We start from the raw sequence: 21,465 nt of genomic DNA on the forward strand, positions 1-21,465 counted from the left end.
AGCCAGTTGGCTGGACTATGGTTGGAGCTGGATTTGTCATAAGCATTTAGGAAAAACCAGTATCATTGACTTCACCATCTATTGTTATGGCCAATGCTTTGGTATCTTCCATAAATTGGAGAGGTGTTTTTCTACGCTGTAATGGACACGGTACAACCTTTGGTAGGCTGCGGTATAGCAAAGCCAAGTCCCATGCTCATGGTTTTCACAGGGGAATTGAAATTATAGGCTACAATGACTTTGCTCATGATGCACTCCACAAATGACATGGAACACTGCTTAAGCAGGGCGACACGTCTGACACTGCAGGATTTGAGTCCCTGGCGGCGTAGTGTGTTACTGATGGTAGGCTTTGTTACTTTGGTCCCAGCTTTCTGCAGGTCATTCACTAGGTCCCCCCGTGTGGTTCTGGGATTTTTGCTCACCGTTTCTTGTGATCATTTTGACCCCACGGGGTGAGATCTTGCGTGGAGCCCCAGATCGAGGGAGATTATCAGTGGTCTTGTATGTCTTCCATTTCCTAATAATTGCTCCCACAGTTGATTTCTTCAAACCAAGCTGCTGAATTGCAGATTCAGTCTTCCCAGCCTGGTGCAGGTCTACAATTTTGTTTCTGGTGTCCTTTGACAGCTCTTTGGTCTTGGTCATAGTGGAGTTTGGAGTGTGACAGGTGTCTTTTATACTGATAACAAGTTCAAACAGGTGCGATTAATACAGGTAACGAGTGGAGGACAGAGGAGCCTCTTAAAGAAGAAGTTACAGGTCTGTGAGAGCCAGAAATCTTGCTTGTTCGTAGGTGACCAAATACTTATTGTCCACCATAATTTGCAAATAAATTCATAAAAAATCCTACAATGTGATTTTCTGGATTTTTTTGTCTCATTTTGTCTGTCATAGTTGAAGTACCTATGATGAAAATTACAGGCCTCTCATCTTTTTAAGTGGGAGAACTTGCACAATTGGTGGCTGACTAAATACTTTTTTTGCCCCACTGTTTACCATTTATAAAATGGTCAGTTATTTTTTTTGTTGTACAGACTAGCTAAAAAAAATAAGTGGAACTTGACAAATTAGCCAATGGATTATGATAATTTTCTCAGAGCCGCCGAGCCAGAGAAGCGTGTATCAATCATAGTGTAGAACTCATTGCGACCAGCCCTAGCCAGTCAAATGAACGAGTCACTCAGAAAAACAAATCATGACTCTCGAGTCAGTTAAAAGAGTTGTTAAAAAATAACGAATCGTTCGAAATGCACATCGCTAGTTGCAATACGCCAATACACATTTTAAGAATAAGTAAACGGAAGTGAATAGTTGCTCTTTGGCAATTCCTTGTTATGTCAGCTGTCAAATGAAATCAACACGTGCAAAATAAGCAAAATGAACAGCAGAAAACAATCCCAATTGGGAGAGGCCAGAGATTGCCAGACGTGTAAATTGGGCTAAGGAACAGATGTTGGGAATTGGAGAAAGGCCAATTGTGCATTGTGAACAGAGATGTGGCTATGGACAGCGAGGAAGAAAAGACGAGTGTAGTTGGAAGATGTGTGTTGAGGAAGAATGGCACGAATTACAAACCGTACTCTGCTGTTTCTGATGGCTCAGAAATTTAACCTGAAGAGAGTGAGGATGAATTACCTGCGGTGGCAGGTGTGATGAAGACCTCAGACTCCAAGCCTCACCCCGATGGTCATGTAAAGGATGGTTCTGTCCCAGTGGGAGTGACATTTTTGTAGAAAGTGGATCCCTGCCTTTTGGCTGACCCATATGTAGTCTCAGGCTGGGGGGGAAATGATTTGGGTACTGTTAAATCGGTGAAGGCAGTTCGAAATGGACTTAATGATTTTCAGTGTTTGTTCCTTTCTGAGGAAGAGGGCACTTCACAGAACGCACCTCTGGACAAGACCCGTGACTTGATTTGCTCTCTGGAGCAGGGTGCCTTTGAAAGGAGTCATTACTGGGGTGGCATTAAGTGTTGAGGTGAAGAAACTGAAATGGAAGATTCCCTTTGTCTGTGACACCTGCCATTTGGTGCTACGCTGACACTGCATGTTCTTTTGAGTTTTGCGTCTTTACCTAACAAAGTCATGTTAGAATATGTCAGTTATCCCGTGAGAGCTTTTGAGCCGAACCCACTAAAGTGTTTCAGATGCCAAGCTTATGGTCATGTTGCAGCAGCAGTGTGTAGGAGGGCATTGGCCCAAAGGAATGTTAGTATCAATTGTGGGGGTTCCCATGTTGCTGGGGATCAGAAGTGCCTTAGTGCGAGAGAGACTGGTTGAGGTTGTCAGAGTAGAACAGAAGGTGTCGTATGCTGAGGCAGTGAAGAGAGTAGAGGATGATGGGTCAAGGGTGAGTGGCCTTGGCCAATACAGTGATACGAATTTGTGCTTCAGTAAGGTTGGCTTCTTAGTATTCATAGCCATGGTTATCAACTGTACCACAGAAATGGAACCTAAAACACAGAAAATAGATGTTGTGGTGGCAGGTGTACAATGTTTTACTGCAGGAGTTACATGGTGTGTTGAACGAAATAGTAGGCCTGGTGTAGGATCAGTTGGGGTCAACGTAGTGGACTGGGGTGGTGGTGTTTTTTTAATGAATTAGTGGTATATAGGTGAAGGGCTAGTTTGGTGGTACAATTGTTTTCCTTTCCTTCAAACCTTTTTGCATCACTCAATTTAACGTGAACGCCCACACTCCCGCACAGTAGGTGGCGGCATGCACAAACAACGTGCGAATACCATGATCCCGAAGAAACAGAAGTAGTGTAGTGAACAACTACAATTTCCACGTTAGCGTTTTTGTTGTTATTTAGACGTTTATTAACACATTGGAACTCAAAATACGAGCATCATAAATGTACCTCAGGTAGTCTTTACTTCGCGTTGGAAGTAAAGACTAGGTAACGCTAGCTAGCTGCTAACCTAACGATGGCTAACTGTATGGTTTTTCACACTCAAATAGCATCCATTATGGAGGTTCTAGCGAATGCAGCCGTGTCAGAGATCTGTAAACTAGTAGACGACGACTATGCAGTGTTTCGTTTGGAAATAACTCAAAGCCAGAAAGAAAACAGGGGATTGCGGAGGAAACTACAGGTACTGGAACTGAAGGTGGCACGGGAGCGCGCAGAGAGGACAATACGAGAGCGCGTCCTCGCCAGTCGTCCCAGTGGTGTCAAGATCCTCGACCGATACAGCGGAATGGCAAGAGGTACATTTTGCAGAAGGTGGAGGGTGCGGGGCTGTTGCACCGTTCTCCTCTGCATACGTGTTCAGATGTGTTACTCAGACTTGTGTCTTGGTTAGTTTTTGAATAGTACGCAATACTGACCTATGTTAAGCTAGCCACAATAAGGATTAGCCACACTAGTGGAACTTTAATTTCGCAAAGTAAAAGACCACCATTGAAAGTGATGCAAATGGATACAAATAATGGAGTCATGGCATATTTGGAATAGATCATGCAACGTTTTTTTTCTTCATTTTTTGTCAGTCATCAATTCAACTAAATACAATAATGAGTTATTTGAACACAATCCCCTCACTATAAAGCCTATTGTATGTATTATATTTTATATTGCAATGTGGCTAATTTCAGTGAGATCTCGCAATAAAATCTATGACACTAATATGTGTGTAAAGTCTTGTGGGTATCACTGAGTGGGCTGATACCCCATTTCATGGACCCAGAATCCATAGGTAAGGCTGTACAGTGCATAGAATTAGGCACCAATGCAATTCAAGTCTAATAACATCCACAGTGATTGAAAAACTTTTTTTTTTTTGGGGGGGGGGTCAAATTAATTATTGTATTTTGTTTCATTTATATTACATTCGAATATTGTTCAGCAATAGCTAGTCCAAATATGGCATGATTATTATATATGTATCCGTTTCCTTCACTTTCAAGTGCGGACTTTTATTATGAAGGCAATCCACAAATTCCACTGTTGTGGCTAATTTCACATAGGTGCAAAAAAAAAAAAAAGAAATCGCAATTATTTTACCAGGCAGGTCAATTAAGAACAAAATACTCTTGCACAAAGATTGTCAGAATAGGCATTTTATGTACGTTTTTAGAACGTTTTTAGTATGTACATTTTCAAAAATCGAGTTTGATTTAAACCTACCATTTTAAGTTGACGATTTACAGTAGTGAGTGCATACTTATTTATACTTTTTTTTTGTACTGGACGCCCGTGGGAATCCAACCCACAACCCTGGCGTTACAAGTGCCATGTTCTACCAACTGAGCTACACTGGACAGCAAATGCTAGTATGTTATACTCATGTCGGCATTTCATCTAGTAGAATTCACTGCATACTTTTGAGGAAGACTCCCATGTGTTTTACATCTGCTGATAATTAAAGGTGCAATATGCAGAAATCGCGCCGCCATTTCCTGGTTGCTAAAATTCTAATAGTTTGCCCAATTTCAGTTTGTGACAAAACAAGCATTCATTGTGTAGAATCATTGTACCATCTAAACCGATGTTAAATGTATTTTCAGCTGTTTAAAGCAAAAGATGCAAAAACTCAACTTAAGAATGGGAAGCATAGAAATGAAACATAAAACAGATCCACCGCTTCTTAGACTTGCTTTCAATAAGTGACAGATCTATAACACATTTCTATGTGAAATAAATAGTATATCAAGAAATTATGAGAATTATTACCTTACATCCTTGTCAATTGTAGACTCTGGGCATGTACGAATACTAGAATATTACATACTTAAACTGCATAGTATGTACTTATCGTCTCATAGTATTTAGCACGCACTGTTTAGTAAAAAATATGCAGTATGCCATGGCTGAAACGTACTACTTTTGGTGCGTTCAAGACAACTGGGAACTTGTAAACAAAACGAGCTCAGACTGGTAAAAAATAAGAGTTACAGGGTGTCGGCCTGGTGTAGGAGACAATAGGGTCAAAATAGTGGAATGGGGTGGTGGGTTTTAACGAGTGTAGGGAAATCAGAAGGGTGGTTTTCTTTCCCCTTTTGTTTCACAAAGTGAAAACACAAAAGAAGAAGCCCTTTCACTATAGCGGCGTGTTGATGTTTTGGGCAAATGTTAGCTAGATAAGTAGCATGCACTCAAAGACTTGGCCTCCATTGGAATGACCTAGGCAACTATCGCTAGGATACTTATGACTATTTATTTCGTTTTTTTGCTTTTGATTTACTTTGAGATTGTAATGAAAAGAGCTATAGAAATTAAATCAATTATTATTCTACCAAAGATATTTTATTTAGTTTAGTAGAGCAAAAAGGTGAAAGGCCAAGAACCCGACACTCTTCAATAAAAAAAGTGATACTAGCAAGAGTGCGTGGGTTTCTTTTTTCTTTAAACGTATCAAATGTTTACCATGCACCTGCAACAAAATGGCTCAGATGTGCTGGTGCATTAAAAAAATAAATAGAAATGTTGAAAGTAAAACACACCAACAGTCGATGTACAAATATTTTCTAACAAACAAGAAACACTTCAATGAGAACAGAGATCCACTTTGGGTTTAAAAAAAGATTTCACCAAAAACAGTACAAAATTAATAAATACTAGCTATGACATAAAATGGATACAAAATACCTAAAACTACATCTTATTAATGACCTCTAAAATGGCCATACCTTCTCCAGCATCCACATCTGGATGCATCTAGCGCCAAATCCATCACCGAATACAACTTCCAGGATGCGGCTGTGTCCTCCCGAGTCAGCACCGATTCCATATTCCTGGAAAAATATGGAAAAGGATAGCTTTCAGCAGCAAATATAGTACATATAAAGCCCTGTAAATTATTATGCTAATTGCGATACATTTCTCTGGAATACTTGCCCCTTTCTAACATATATGTCTTCACATTTACACTATCGGTAAAAAGTTTTAGAACTCTTACTCATTCAAGGGTTTTTCTTTTTACTATTTTCTACACTGTAGAATTGTAGTAAAGACAAACTATGAAATAACACATATGGAATCATGTAATCAAATCAAATCAAATCACATTTTATTTGTCACATACACATGGTTAGCAGATGTTAATGCGAGTGTAGCGAAATGCTTGTGCTTCTAGTTCCGACAATGCAGTAATAACCAACAAGTAATCTAGCTAACAATTCCAAAACTACTACCTTATAGACACAAGTGTAAGGGGATAAAGAATATGTACATAAAGATATATGAATGAGTGATGGTACAGAGCGGCATAGGCAAGATACAGTAGATGGTATTGAGTGCAGTATATACATATGAGATGTGTATGTAAACAAAGTGGCATAGTTAAAGTGGCTAGTGATACATGTATTACATAAGGATGCAGTAGATGATATAGAGTACAGTATGTGCGTATACATATGAGATGAATAATGTAGGGTATGGTAACATTATATTAGGTAGCATTGTTTAAAGTAGCTAGTGATATATTTTACATCAATTCCCATCAAGTCCCATTATTAAAGTGGCTGGAGTTGAGTCAGTGTGTTGGCAGCAGCCACTCAATGTTAGTGGTGGCTGTTTAACAGTCTGATGGCCTTGAGATAGAAGCTGTTTTTCAGTCTCTCGGTCCCAGCTTTGATGCACCTGTACTGACCTCGCCTTCTGGATGATAGCGGGGTGAACAGGCAGTGGCTCGGGTGGTTGCTGTCCTTGATGATCTTTATGGCCTTCCTGTGACATCGGGTGGTGTAGGTGTCCTGGAGGGCAGGTAGTTTGCCCCCGGTGATGCGTTGTGCAGACCTCACTACCCTCACAGCCTTACGGTTGTGGGCGGAGCAGTTGCCGTACCAGGCGGTGATACAGCCCGACAGGATGTTCTCGATTGTGCATCTGTAGAAGTTTGTGAGTGCTTTTGGTGACAAGCCGAATTTCTTCAGCCTCCTGAGGTTGAAGAGGCGCTGCTGCGCCTTCTTCACGATGCTGTCTGTGTGGGTGGACCAATTCAGTTTGTCTGTGATGTGTATGCCGAGGAACTTAAAACTTACTACCCTCTCCACTACTGTTCCATTGATGTGGATAGGGGGGTGTTCCCTCTGCTGTTTCCTGAAGTCCACAATCATCTCCTTAGTTTTGTTGACGTTGAGTGTGAAGTTATTTTCCTGACACCACACTCCGAGGGCCCTCACCTCCTCCCTGTAGGCCGTCTCGTCGTTGTTGGTAATCAAGCCTACCACTGTTGTGTCGTCCGCAAACTTGATGATTGAGTTGGAGGCGTGCGTGGCCACGCAGTCGTGGGTGAACAGGGAGTACAGGAGAGGGCTCAGAACGCACCCCTGTGGGGCCTCAGTGTTGCGGATCAGCGGGGTGGAGATGTTGTTGCCTACCCTCACCACCTGGGGGCGGCCCGTCAGGAAGTCCAGTACCCAGTTGCACAGGGCGGGGTCGAGACCCAGGGTCTCGAGCTTGATGACGAGCTTGGAGGGCACTATGGTGTTAAATGCCGAGCTGTAGTCGATGAACAGCATTCTCACATAGGTATTCCTCTTGTCCAGATGGGTTAGGGCAGTGTGCAGTGTGGTTGAGATTGCATCGTCTGTGGACCTATTTGGGCGGTAAGCAAATTTGAGTGGGTCTAGGGTGTCAGGTAGGGTGGAGGTGATATGGTCCTTGACTAGTCTCTCAAAGCACTTCATGATGACGGAAGTGAGTGCTACGGGGCGGTAGTCGTTTAGCTCAGTTACCTTAGCTTTCTTGGGAACAGGAACAATGGTGGCCCTCTTGAAGCATGTGGGAACAACAGACTGGGATAGGGATTGATTGAATATGTCCGTAAACACACTACATACATGTAGTAACCAAAAAAGTGTTAAATAAATCAAAATATATTTTAATTCTAGCTACCCTTTGCCTTGATGACAGCTTTGCACACTCTTGGCATTCTCTCATCCAGCTTTCCCTTGGAATGTTTTTCCAACAGTCTTGGAGTTCCCACATGCTGAGCACTTGTTGGCTGCTTTTCATTCACTCTGCGGTTCGACTCATCCCGAACAAACTCAATTTGGTTGAGGTCGGAGGATTGTGGAGGCCAGGTCATCTGATGCAGCACTCCATCACTCTCCTTCTTGGTCAAATAGCCCTTACACAGCCTGGAGGTGTGTTGGGCCTTTGTCCTGTTGAAAAACAAATGATAGTCCCACTAAGCCCAAACCAGATGGGATGATGCATCGCTGCAGAATGCTGTGGTAGCCATGCTGGTTAAGTGTGCCTTGAATTCAAAATGATCTGACAGTGTCTCCAGCAAAGCACCCCACACCATAACACCTCCTCCTCCATGCTTTACGGTGGGTAATACACATGCAGAGATCAACCGTTCACCCACACTGCGTCACACAAAGACATGACGGTTGGAACCAAAAATCGCACATTTGGACTCCAAACCAAAGGACACATTTACACCGGTCTAATGTCCATTGCTCGTGTTTCTTGGCCCAGCAAGTCTCTTCTTCTTATTGGTGTCCTTTAGCAGTGGTTTATTTGCAGCAATTTGACCATGAAGGCCTGATTCACACACTCTCCTCTGGACAGTTGATGATGAGATGTGTCTGTTACTTGAACTCTGAAGAATTTATTTGGGCTGCAATTTCTGAGGCTGGTAACTCTAATGAACTTGTCCTCTGCAGCAGAGGTAACTCTGGGTCTTCCATTCCTGTGGCGGTCCTCATGAGAGCCAGTTTCATCATGGTGCTTGATGGTATTTACGACTGCGCTTGAAGAAACTTTCAAAGTTCTTGAAATGTTCCGTATTGACTGACCTTAATGTCTTAAAGTAATGGACTGTCATTTCTCTTTGCTTATTTGAACTGTTCTTGCCATAATATGGACTTGGTCTTTTACCAAATAGGGCTATATTCTGTATTTCACCCCTACCTTGTCACAACAAAACTGATTGGCTCAAACGCGTAAGAAGTAAAGAAATTCCACAAATGAACTTTTAAGAAGGCACTCCTTTTAATCTAAATGCATTCCAGGACTACCCCATGAAGCTGGTTGAGAGAATGCCAAGAGTGTGCAAAGCTGTCAAGGCAAAGGGTGGCTATTTTGAAGAATTTCAAATGTAAACAAATCTAAATATATTTTAACACTTTTTTTGGTTACTACATGATTCCATATGTGTTTTGTCATAGTTTTGATGTCTTGACTATTATTCTACAATGTAGAAAATAGTTGTAAAAAATTAAGAAAAACCCTTGAATGAGTAGGTGTTCATAGGAAATAGATGGAAAAGTGTTGTTGCTTTCAGAGAACAGGGATACCTTATTAGTCAAGATAACATACATATCATTTATTTTTGCTTATGTTTCTCCAACTTTTTTTTCTTCTGATGACTGCCCCTCTAGCTCATGCAGGTGATCCTGCCCATAGATCCTGAAAAGTTATAAGATGAAGTACAACATTAACCAAAACATGAGCAAAGTAGCTGTTAACGTTCTGTAGATACATTTAACGTCGGAAGTTTACATACACTTTAGCCAAATACATTTAAACTCAGTTTTTCACAATTCTTGACATTTAATCCCAGTAGAAATTCCCTGTCTTAGGTCAGTTAGGACTACCACTTTTATTTTAAGAATGTGACATGTCAGAATAATAGTAGAGAGAATAATTTATATCAGCTTTTATTGCTTTCATCACATTCCCAGTGGGTCAGATGTTTACATACACTCAATTAGTATTTGGTATTATTGCCTTTAAATTGTTTAACTTGGATCAAACATTTCAGGTAGCCTTCCACAATAAGTTGGGTGAATTTTGGCCCATTCCTCCTGACAAAGCTGGTGTAACTGAGTCAGGTTTGTAGGCCTCCTTGCTCGCACATGCTTTTTCAGTTCTGCCCACAAATGTTCTATAGGATTGAGGTCAGGGCTTTGTGATGGCCACTTCAATACATTGACTTTGTTGTCCTTAAGCCATTTTGCCACAACTTTGGAAGTATGCTTGGGGTCATTGTCCATTTGGAAGACGCATTTGTGACCAAGCTTTAGCTTTCTGACTGATGTCTTGAGATGTTGCTTTAATATATCCACCAAATTTCCCTACCTCATGATGCCATCTATTTTGTGAAGTGCACCAGTCCCTCCTGCAGCAAAGCACCCCAACAACATGATGCTGCCACCCCTGTGCTTCACGATTGGGATGGTGTCCCCCTTTTAACTCCAAATATAACGATGGTCATTATGACCAAACAGTTCTATTTATGTTTCATCAGACCAGAGGACATTTCTCCAAAAAGTATGATCTTTGTCCCCATGTGCAGTTGCAAACCGGTAGTCTGGCTTTTTTATGGCGGTTTTAGAGCAGTGGCTTCTTCCTTGCTGAGCGACCTTTTCAGGTTATGTCGATATAGGACTCATTTGACTGTAGATATAGATACTTCCTCAAACATCTTCACAAGGTCCTTTGCTGTTCTGGGATTGATTCGCACTTTTTGCACTATAGTACGTTCATCTCTAGAAGACAGAACGAGTTTCCTTCCAGAGCGGTATGATGGCTGCGTGGTCCCATGGTGTTTATACTTGCGTACTATTGTTTGTACAGATGAACGTGGTACCTTCAGGCGTTTGGAAATTTCTCCCAAGGATGAACCAGACTTGTGGAGGTCAAAAATTTTGTTTTTTGGTTATTTTCTTTTGATTTTCCCATGATGTCAAGCAAAGAGGAACTGAGTTTGAAGGTAGGGCTTGAAATACATCCACAGGTACACCTCCAATTGACTCGAATGATGTCAATTAGCCTATACATTTATTTCCCTTTTGACCGACATTGTAATTACATAAACAATCAGGGGAAATCCAGAATATCAATGGGATGCTCGATGGGGGGGCGTTAATGCAGGAACCAATGGGATGCTCTAGGGAGGGGAGGAGGGGGTTCCTGCAATGCCCACATGCAGGAACTCCCCGAATTGCGGACCGTAGTCACACGCTATTGAAAGGCACGGCAGACAGCAGATCTGTTTTCAAAGATGTAACATCACGATGATACATTCGTAATCATTTCAAGGAAAACAAAAACTACTTCGATTTGAACACTACCGCAGAAGCTTCACTATTCCCCCTCTTCCAATGCACTGTGGCTGTAAAATTCCTGAAGTGTGCAGCGAATTCTACAAGATGAAGAGACAAAATGAGTATAACATCCTGGCATTTAAAGCATACTCGATTTGAGAAATTTCACATACTATAAAACGTTCTATTTTCACATTACGGCCTACTATTTAGGACGCAAGTATGGGTATTCGGACACAGTGTCCGTCAATAGTGTACAATATAGCATGAGCATTACCTAAACACCCTTTCCCCCAATCACTCTCAGGTGAAGGACATCTCACTGGAGGCGACAGGAGCTTTGTGAAGCCAGCGGGACATAACGTGTGGAGAGATGACCAAAACATAGCAATTGAGGCGAGTGGAACCTCAACCCAGCATGTTATTGTCATAGTGTGACATAAAACATCACAGTACATCAAATGTGGCCCGTTTATTTCTGAAAGGCTCCCCTCAGCTATTCACTTGCTTACATGTGCATCCTCATTTATCTGCCATAGGGGAGCTTGTGAGACTTCCCAATACATTGTTATCCAATTCTACTCATGTACCGGTAATAACCTCCTCTCTTCTTGTGTCAGTCTGCAGATGCAGAGGATGCAGGTCCTGAAGGATTGTCTCTGGTCAAGCAGGAGAGGACTGAAAGAGAGGACCCACAACACAGCAGAGACATTCAGGCTGGAGTGGCGCCACCTGTAGCCACAGAGGACCTTGCGACTGCTGCCGCGACCCAACGCAGAATCACGGAGGTCAGTGGAATGCCGAACGCCGTCCTCAAGTCAGAGACAGACAACGAGACTTTAACTGTAACACAAAGGATCTTACACACAGGATCTGACCACAGATCAGACCCAGAGAGACTGGGGCAGGGGCCACTGGGCTGTCCTGCTCCTGGCTCAGAGTATTTACTTTACGGTAACCCACGCCCGAGGACGGTTCATTCCCATCTGGACTTGGGTAATGCCTCAGAGACTGTCAATGATCCATCTTGTTCTTACAATACAGAGTTGGGCCCTGACAACATGCCCTTGGGTTTAGAGACACAGACTGATCTGTCTAGAGCGGAATGGAACCGGTACAGTAGTAGTGTATACTCTGAAGGGAGCCAAGATAAGAAAGGGGAGGCTATAGTGGTAGATGAGGTGAAAGTGGAGGGTGACGCTCCTCCCACATGGAGTGCAGACAGTCTCCTGGGAGACGGACACTCACAGGGCAGAGTTTTCTTAGATTACAGGGGAAGCTTAGAGACTAATCGAAATGGTGCCACCCACTCCCCTTTACACGCATTCAGGGATCGCGACCCAGTGTCCACGTCGACGACACCTTCCGATTCACAAGGCTGCGTTCTTTTCGATCAGGTATTGAACTCAAATGACCAAAGGGCCAAGGCTCGGGGAGGGGGAGCAACATCAGGCAATAGTAAAGAGAAACGGTTCCTCTGCATGTTCTGTAACAAAGGCTTCAGCTGCCCCCAGAAGGTGGAGATCCACCAGAGAGTCCACACAGGTGTGAAACCCTTCAGCTGTACCCAGTGTCACATGAGCTTCGCCCAGGCTGGTGACCTGAAGAGGCACCAGAGGGTCCACACAGGGGAGAAACCCTTCAGCTGCCCCCAGTGTGAGAAGAGGTTCTCCCAGGCTGGTGACCTGAAGAGGCACCAGAGGGTCCACACGGGGGAGAAACCCTACAGTTGTACCCAGTGTCACATGCGCTTCGCCCTGGCTGGCAACCTGAAGATGCACCTGAAGGTCCACACGGGAGAGAGGCCATTCGCCTGTAGGCATTGCGGGAAGAGGTTCTCAGAGAGGAGCTACCTCAGGATACACCAGCAGAAAAACCATTCCACTCTGTAAAATAGAAAATGTTTTAACTTAATAGCTTCTGACATTTAGATCAAATGCTGCATTAACCCCCCAGCGTGAGTTTTTGGGTTATGCGTGTGATATCAGAATGCATTCACTAGCTAGGTTTCCATCCCAATTGGCAACAGATTTTCAATGGAATATTCTCAAATCTGCATAAAAACAATGTGCACATTTTCCCACCAGAAATGTTTCCATCAAATCAGTGCGTGATGACTTAGTGCACCCAAAATGTACTTTTTCGATTCAAGTTTTCATGTACAAAATAAAAATATAAAAGTTCAATGTGTTTCCATCGCATTTTCAACTCTACTGATAGTTTTGTCATAAACAGCAAATGTGTCTAATTTGGTCTTGGCACCTGCGCTCTAGCCAACAGCTCGCAGATACAATACGGGTAGGCTGTGGCTTGTGTAGTCTACATGATGAGATTATTATGGATAACAACGAATATATTTGTCAAAAGGCAGTCAATTATCGATCATCATGTCGCAGCATCAAGCTCATCACCATGCACTTTCACAACATATTTCCTCTGAAGCCTAATAAACTGCATGGTTTCTCAAGTCATAGTGGGAGGACCACACACCATATCATCGCGTGACTCCAAATTTACTTAGATATGCTGGTTATTATATAATTATTTGCACATAAAGGTGTTTTCACCTGCATTTCCTGTGTTATCAATTTTACCGACACAAAGATCCCTCTATGTCGAAGGAACAAATGATCTGTTGGCTTTTTTTTTTTATTACACTGAAACTTCCGTGTTTCCATCACAGCTGTCGTGATTTTTCTTTAAACAAAAAAAGGACACATTTTTGGATGGAAACGAATTAATTGGTGTTCTAAGTAATTGGTGTTCCAAAATGTGATTGTTATGCAGGACAGTCAACCTGTCTAGGACACAGGTTCTGCTAACGGAACCCCCCCCCCCCCCCCCCCCCCCCCCAACATTCCACTGAAAAGGCAGCGCGGGAAATTCAAAAATATTTTTTTGAAATATTTGACTTTCATACAATAACAAGTCCAATACAGCAAATGAAAGATAAACATCTCGTTAATCTACCCATCGTGTCCAATTTTTTAAATGTTTTACAGCGAAAACACAACATATATTTATGTTAGATCTCCACCAAATCCCCAAAAATAAAGCCATTTTTCCCAGCCAAAGATGGTCACAAAAGCAGAATTAGAGATAAAATGAATCCTTTGATAATGAATCCTTTGATAATCTTCATCTTCATCAGATGACACTCATATGACATCATGTTACACAATACATTTATGTTTTGTTCGATAATATGCATATTTATATCCACAATCTCGGTTTACATTGGTGCCTTGTTCAGAAATGCCTCCAAAATATCCGGAGTAATTTCAGAGAGCCACGTCATATAACAGAAATACTCATCATAAACTTTGACGAAAGATACATGTTTTACATTTAATTAAAGATACACTGGTTGTTAATGCAACCGCTGTGTCAGATTTTAAAAAAAAAATAACGTTACGAAAAAAGCATACCATCAATAATCTGAGACGGCGCTCAAAGTAAATATATTTCTCCGCCATGTTGGAGTCAACAGAAATACGAAATTACATCATAAATATTCCCTTACCTTTGATGATCTTTCATCAAAATGCAGTGCAATGAATCCTAGTTCTGCAATAAATCGTTGTTTTGTTCCATAATGTCCATTACTAGTGTCCAATTAGCTACTTTTGCTAGCACGTTTAGTTCACATGTCCAAAAGCTGGCGCTGGTCCAGGCGAACTCGGACGAAAACTTTAAAAGTTATATTCCAGGTCGAATAAACTGGTCAAACTAAGTAGAGAATCAATCTTTAGGATGCTATCATATATATCCAATAACGTTCCAACCGGAGCATTCGTTTTGTCTACAGAGTAATGGAACGCAAGGCGATATAATGACTACGGCACGTAACTTGGAACTGGCATTCTGCCAGACCAGTGACTCAAATAGCTGCCATCCGGTCCCACATCACACTAGAGGCTTCATTCCAAGTTCTACTGACTGTTGACATCTAGTGGAAGGCGTAGGAAGTGCGAACAGATCCCATATCTTATTTGGATGTAAATAGGCGATGAGTTGAAAATCAACCAGCCCCAGAATTTCCACTTCCTGTTTGGAAGTTTGCCTGCCCTATGAGTTCTGTTATACTCACAGACATAATTCAAACAGTTCAGAAACTTCAGTGTTTTCTATCCAATAGTAATACCAATATGCATATATTAGCATCTTTGACAGAGTAGGAGGCAGTTCATGGGCACGCAATTCATCCAAAGTGAAAATGCTGCCCCCTATCCCTAAAAGGTTTTAACCCACGCTGCCTGCTAATTATCTATAGGCTGTGTTTCAACTGGCCAATTTCAAATAATTTTCAAACAGTTTGAATTGAGGTGTGTTCCAATTCCTTATTAATTCACATAAAGTATCCCATTTCACTGTGTCGGATAATTTACGTTTGAAGCACTACGATGAACCGGACAAATTTCTCTCTTTGATGAGAGCCCAAGCACTTCCCCAGTGTTGCCCTGGTCACGTATGTAGACATTTGAGCATCTCCGATCAGAAAAGAAATGCTAACTTTTTCCTCTTGATGCCTGAATTACCTTCATTGTTGTTTTCCTTACAAATAATAACTTTGCACATGTGTGCGTTTCTATCAAAGTAAGTGACTTATTACATTATAGTTTGTGTATTGTGTTGTTGTTTCTACTGTAGCACACCGTATATATATGTATGGAGCATAATGTATTCTGTGTGCATTCCTTTATAACCGTGGACACGCAAGGAACTTAATTTCTTAACCTTTATGGTGTTCTACTCAATTGTGCTTATGTTACTAGCTACATTCTTCTATTAGCTTTGTAAAACAATGCTGCACTCCACAAGGAGAAGTATTCGCTTCTGTTGTATCTTTTGAAGCTGCCCTGGCCTCATGGCCTGTCTATTTTAGCTCTGCTGGGCCCTGCCTCCTTGTGGAGCTCAACAGTTACTGTTATTCATATTTGTGATTTTTGTCAATGCAATTTATTACTTTTATAGCAGGGTTATGTTACTACTTTAATTGTTTTATTGCTATATCCTGATGCTGTATTGTAATTTAGTAATAATTCCTCTTTATTCTGTGTCACACACAAACATTATTTGCCGCTGACGATTGAGGCCAGCTTTTGTATGCTAGCAACATACAGTTTAAACACACTCCTTTACAGTTTTGCTTGGGGAAAAAACAGCAAGAAAAGACTGACAACTTATTAATATGCATAACCCATATTTCAATATTCATGTAGTGATTTAAACTGCATTCCCAACCATCCACCCCTAAAGTCATAGTATCACGGCATGTCAGTTAGTCATTGCTGCAAATGTGCTAAATAGTGCTTGAGTGTATGGTACGACACAGGGGTGTGTCACAAGCTGAACATGTGTACTTTGTCAACAACCTCTGCTTCCTTCTCATGGTGCCAGACAGTCAGATTTGCAGTGCCTCCGTGTGCGACTGTCTTGAGCAGCAGTTTGAAAGAATGCCTTGCGGTGAGGCGTAGGGAATTGTCTACAGCAGGACAGCCCCCAGTGGAGGTTCTCTCTGTACTTTTGCTATGTAATTAACTCACCTATGGGGGAGTAGGGAGGATGAGGGAGTGGAGAGGTGGGTGAGAGAGTCAGTTCAATTCTAAAATTAAAGTATGTCCAATTACAAAAAAATAATCTCACCTGTTATCTGGTGGTGAACTATGTGGCCATTGAGGACAGCAGTGTCAATCAGATGGAAAAATATCTTATACCACTTAGTAGTCTTCCGAGCATATTCCACAAAGCTGATTATTATGTCTGTCTTATCCACTGCCCCCATTTTGAGGTTAGTCAAGTTCAGTCTGGTTTGATCCCATCAGGTGGTCCACCTTCCCTGTGGCCAACAAAGCCGCTGTATAGACAGCGGAGAGTATATGGACTTTCAATGGCAAAAGACTTTGCACTCCAGACTGGGACTCCTCTAAGCAAACAGCAGTGCCAGGAGTGGTGAAATGGCTCGCGGCATTCCAGCTACCACAGACCTCTTGTACTTCATCTTCGTGGGTCTGCCTCCATCACCACCAGCATCTTCAGAGGGGCATGGGACTTTGTTGGTGGGCAAGGGGTCCTCAGATTTAGGGTTATCAATGGCCACAAGGATGGGAAGCAGATCCTCACAATCAGAATCTGATTTTCAGACTCATTGTCAGAATTTCCACATTTGTGAGTTGTCTCCTTTTGAAAGATATTGCTAATGCTACAGCTTAGCCCACTAGCTACATACATAAACAAGACAATGGCTGATTGAGTGCCAGAGGTTACGTGATTGACTGCTGGCACGTGCCACTTGTATCAATAAATCATCAGAAAATGGTTTGTGTGGTAATAATTCATGAATTTACTGGTGACATCATGCATTCGATTTTTGCATAAATTGCGTGTATAATACTTTGAAGGTTGTACTGATGAGCTAATGCTAAGCCATGTTTGTCGGCGTCATTACAATGCATTATAAACGTCTGTCAGACCAAAACAAGTTGAAGGGATGGTTCACTTATCTTTTGAGTAAACTTACGGAAGTGAATGATGGTAGATGACACACCCCCTTCAACATGCATACTGAAAACAGACCCAAATCCTCGTCACCTCTTATTGACGCAAAAAAACTATGGTGGCGGCAACACTACCCACCGTCGGATTACCAAAAATGTTTAGAACTAATCCAGGACTGTCATTTCCAATGGGCAGAACAAGCACGAGCTGGCGTGTTCAGCATGTATTTGCATATTACCGTTAGGGAACGCCTACAATAACTCAATTTGCCCTTGCACTCCTGAACAATGCCATTTTTAATACTTTGGCAAAGGGTAACAACTACAATACTTAAGTCCACTATGTTTGGAACAGAAAACTGTTGAGATCAAATGTTTCATAGATGAGAACATTTTGCAGTACGTCTGCCAACATCCATCTTCTCCCACTGCCGGCCACTGGGCTTCCTTCCATATTTGGTAGTGAGTGGAAACGCCAAGTGGATGCTTCACATTTATACATCCAGTGAAATATCTTGTCTCATTGTTCTGTGGGAATACTTTTGACTTTTAGAATCAAATCAAGCTTTATTTATATAGCAGATTTCAGACATGAATGAGCTTCACAGGAAAAAACAAAAACTATGAAAATGAAAACTGATATTTATTACACAACAAACATGAGGATAACAAAAGAATAACAAAAACTGAACGACTAAAAAGCACCCTAAGGAAAAGCAAAGCTAAAAAGGTGTGTTTTAAGATCTCAAATATGTCCACAATTTCGGCCGCCCTCGGGTTCTCTGGCAGGCTATTCCAGGGGCAAGGGGCATAGAACTAAAAGCTGCGTCTTGGTCCTAGGATTTGGGATAGTTAAAAAGGCCAGTGCCAGAGAATGTGAGGGACCTACTGGGTACATAACTCAAAAGCATGTCTATGTATTGGGGTGCACAATCGTCGATAGTTTGGTTTAACAGTACAGATTGATCAAGATGGCGAAACAAGTACAGGGACAAAGTGAAGGAGCAATTCAATGGGTCGGACATGAGGCGTATGTGGAAGGGTCTCCTAACGATCACGGATTACAAAAATAAATCCAGCCACATCACGGTCACCAACGCCACCCTACCGGACGAGCTAAAGACCCTTTTCTCAAGAGTCGAGCACAATGAGCTACACACAGTCTCCACTGAGTATGTATGTAAGTCCTTCAAAATGTGTTAACTCTCGCATTGCTGCCGGCCCAGACAGCATCTCAAGCCGCACCCTCAGACCATGTGCTGACATTTTCTAGCTCAGGCCTCTATACTCTCTACATTTTTGGTCATCCGATGGTGGGTCGTGTTGCCGCCGCCATTGTTTGTTTTTTCGCGTCAACCAATGATTACAGCCCTCTCTACCAGCTTCAATGTGTCCACTATCATTCCCATGCCCAAGAAAGGGAAAGTAACAACAAAGACCACATCACCTACTCCCTCCCCGACACACTCGACCTCTCCAATTCGCCTACCGCCCTGACAGATCCAAGGACGACGTAATCGCCATTGCACTGCACACTGCCCTTACCCACCTTGACAAAAGGAATGAATATGTGAGGATGCTGTTCATCGACTGACTAACGCTCAGCCTTCAATACCATAGTGCCAATAAGCTCATTAAAAATCTCACTGCCCTGGGTCTGAACTCCTCCATATGGACCTGGGTCCTGGACATCCTGACGGGCCGCCCCCAGGTGATGAAGGTAGGCAACATTAGCTCCTTGCCACTGATCCTCAACATGAGGACCGCACAAGGGTGTCCTTAGTCCCCTCCTGTATATCCAAGACTGCATGGACTGACACAGTTCCAACTCCAAGTTAGCTGATGACATGACAGTAGTAGGCGTGATCAACGACGAGCCTACAGAGAGGAGGTAGGCACTCTGACGGAGTGGTGCCAGGTAAACAACCTCTCCCTCAACGTTAGCAAAACAAAGGAGATCATTGTGGACTTCAGGGGGAACCAGGCTGGACACGCCCATCATCATCAATGGGGCCGGTCAATAACTTAAAATTCCTCTGCGCACACATCTCAGAGAAGCTGAAATGGTCTAACCACACAGACACCGTAGTGAAGGCACAACAGTGACTCTTCAAACTCAGGATGCTGAAGAAATTCTGCCTGTCCCCGAGGGCCCTCAGTGTTCTACAGGAGCACCATCGAGAGCATACGGTCGGGCTGGTACGGCAACTCCACCGCCGCGGACCGTAAGGATCTTTTAGAGGGTGACTTTATGCAAACTGGAAACCACATATCCTGACACTGCATTTATTGTTGCTAGGGATTTTAACAAAGCAAATCTGAGGACTAGGCTGCCAAATTTCTATCAACATATTGACTGTCCCACTAAGACTCTCGACCATTGCTATTAAAACTTCCGGGATGCTTACAAGGCCCTCCCCGCCCTCATTTCGGCAAATGTGACCACGGTTCCATTTTGCTCCTCCCGTCCTATAGGCAAAAACTCAAACAGGAAGTGCCCGTGCGTCGTACTATTCAACACTAGTCTGACCAATCAGAATCCACGCTTCAGGATTGTTTTGACCACATGCACTGGGATTTGTTCCGGGTAGCATGTGAAAATATTCTAGACGCATACGCAGATATGGTGACTGAGTTCAAGTGTATAGGAGATGTAGTACCCACTGACTATTAAAACCTACCCTAACCAGAAACCGTGGATAGATGGTAGCCTTCACCGCATTTAACAATAGCAAGGCGACTTGTAATATGGCAGAATATAAACAGTGTAGTTATTCACTCCGCAAGGCAATCAAACAAGCCAAACGTCAGTATAGAGATGAAGCGGAGTCACATGAGGCGTATGTGGAAGGGTCTCCTAACGATCACGGATTACAAAAAGAAATCCAGCCACATCACGGTCACCAACTCCACCCTACATACGCCACGTCGCAGAGACGGACGTCTTGCTTCCGGACAGGCTAAACACATTCTTTGCACGCTTTGAGAATAACACAGTGCCACCGACGAGGCCCGCTACCAAGGACTGTGGGCTTAAACGTGTTAACCCTCGCAAGGCTGCCAGTCCAGATGGCATCCCTAGCCGCGTTCTCAGAGCATGCGCAGACCAGCTGGCTGGTGTGTTTACGGGCATATTCAATCTCTCTCTATCCCAGTATGCTGTCCCCACATACTTCAAGAAGGCCATCATTGTTCCAGTTCCCAAGAAAGCTAAGGTAACTGAACTAAATGACTATCGCACCGTAGCACTCACCTCTTTGTAATATAGAAGTGCTTTGAGAGACTAGTCAAGGATCATATCACCTTTACCTTACCTGCCACCCAAGACCCACTTCAATTTGCTTACCGCCCCAATAGATCTACAGACGATGCTATCGCCGTCACTCTGAACAAGAGGAATACCTATGTAAAAATACTGTTTGACTATGGCTCAGCATTCAACACCATAGTACCCTCCAAGCTCATCATTAAGCTCGAGGCCCTGGGTCTGAACCCCGCCCTGTGCAAATGGGTCCTGGACTTCCTGACGGGCCGCCCCCAGGTGGTGAAGGTAGGAAACATCACCTCCACTCCGCTGATCCTCAACACTGGGGCCCCACAAGGGTGCGAGCTCAGCCCCCTCCTCTAGTCCCTGTTCACCCATGACTGCGTGGCCAAGCACACCTCCAACTCAATCATCAAGTTTGCAGACGACACAGCAGTAGCAGGCTTGATAACTAATGATGACGAGACAGCCTACAGGGAGGTGAGGGCTCTCACTCAACGTCAACAAAACAAAGGAGATTATCATGGACTTCAGGAAACAGCAGAGGGTGCACCCCCCCTATCTACATCGACTGGGCCGCAGTGGAGAAGGTGGAAAGCTTCAAGTTCCTTGGCGTACACATCACTGAAATAAACCACTCACACAGACAGTGTGGTGAACAAGGCACAACAGAGCCTTTTCAACCTCAGGAGG

General features: G+C 43.0%; 1 protein-coding gene across 1 annotated transcript; it reads left to right on the top strand.

Annotated features, from left to right (window-relative positions):
• The first annotated feature begins 2,660 nt into the window (after window positions 1–2,660).
• LOC116376432 (zinc finger protein 2-like) lies at window positions 2,661–17,329 on the top strand. Its single transcript, XM_031836606.1, has 3 exons — window positions 2,661–3,216; window positions 11,318–11,406; window positions 11,631–17,329. The coding sequence occupies exons 1-3, from the start codon at window positions 2,934–2,936 to the stop codon at window positions 12,900–12,902; spliced, it is 1,644 nt and encodes a 547-aa protein (XP_031692466.1). The 5' UTR covers window positions 2,661–2,933; the 3' UTR covers window positions 12,903–17,329.
• The last annotated feature ends 4,136 nt before the right edge of the window (window positions 17,330–21,465 follow it).

The sequence above is a fragment of the Oncorhynchus kisutch genome, linkage group LG12, assembly GCF_002021735.2.
Source record: "Oncorhynchus kisutch isolate 150728-3 linkage group LG12, Okis_V2, whole genome shotgun sequence".
Classification (NCBI taxonomy): domain Eukaryota; kingdom Metazoa; phylum Chordata; class Actinopteri; order Salmoniformes; family Salmonidae; genus Oncorhynchus; species Oncorhynchus kisutch.

What these genes read in the sequence shown, in the direction of transcription:
- LOC116376432 (XM_031836606.1), top strand. Translation starts at nt 2,934, where the DNA reads ATGGCTAACTGTATGGTTTTTCACACTCAAATAGCATCCATTATGGAG. An exon ending in ATACAGCGGAATGGCAAGAG is followed by an intron (nt 3,217 to 11,317) that starts GTACATTTTGCA and finishes AATCACTCTCAG; the next exon opens with GTGAAGGACATCTCACTGGA. An exon ending in ACCAAAACATAGCAATTGAG is followed by an intron (nt 11,407 to 11,630) that starts GCGAGTGGAACC and finishes TTCTTGTGTCAG; the next exon opens with TCTGCAGATGCAGAGGATGC.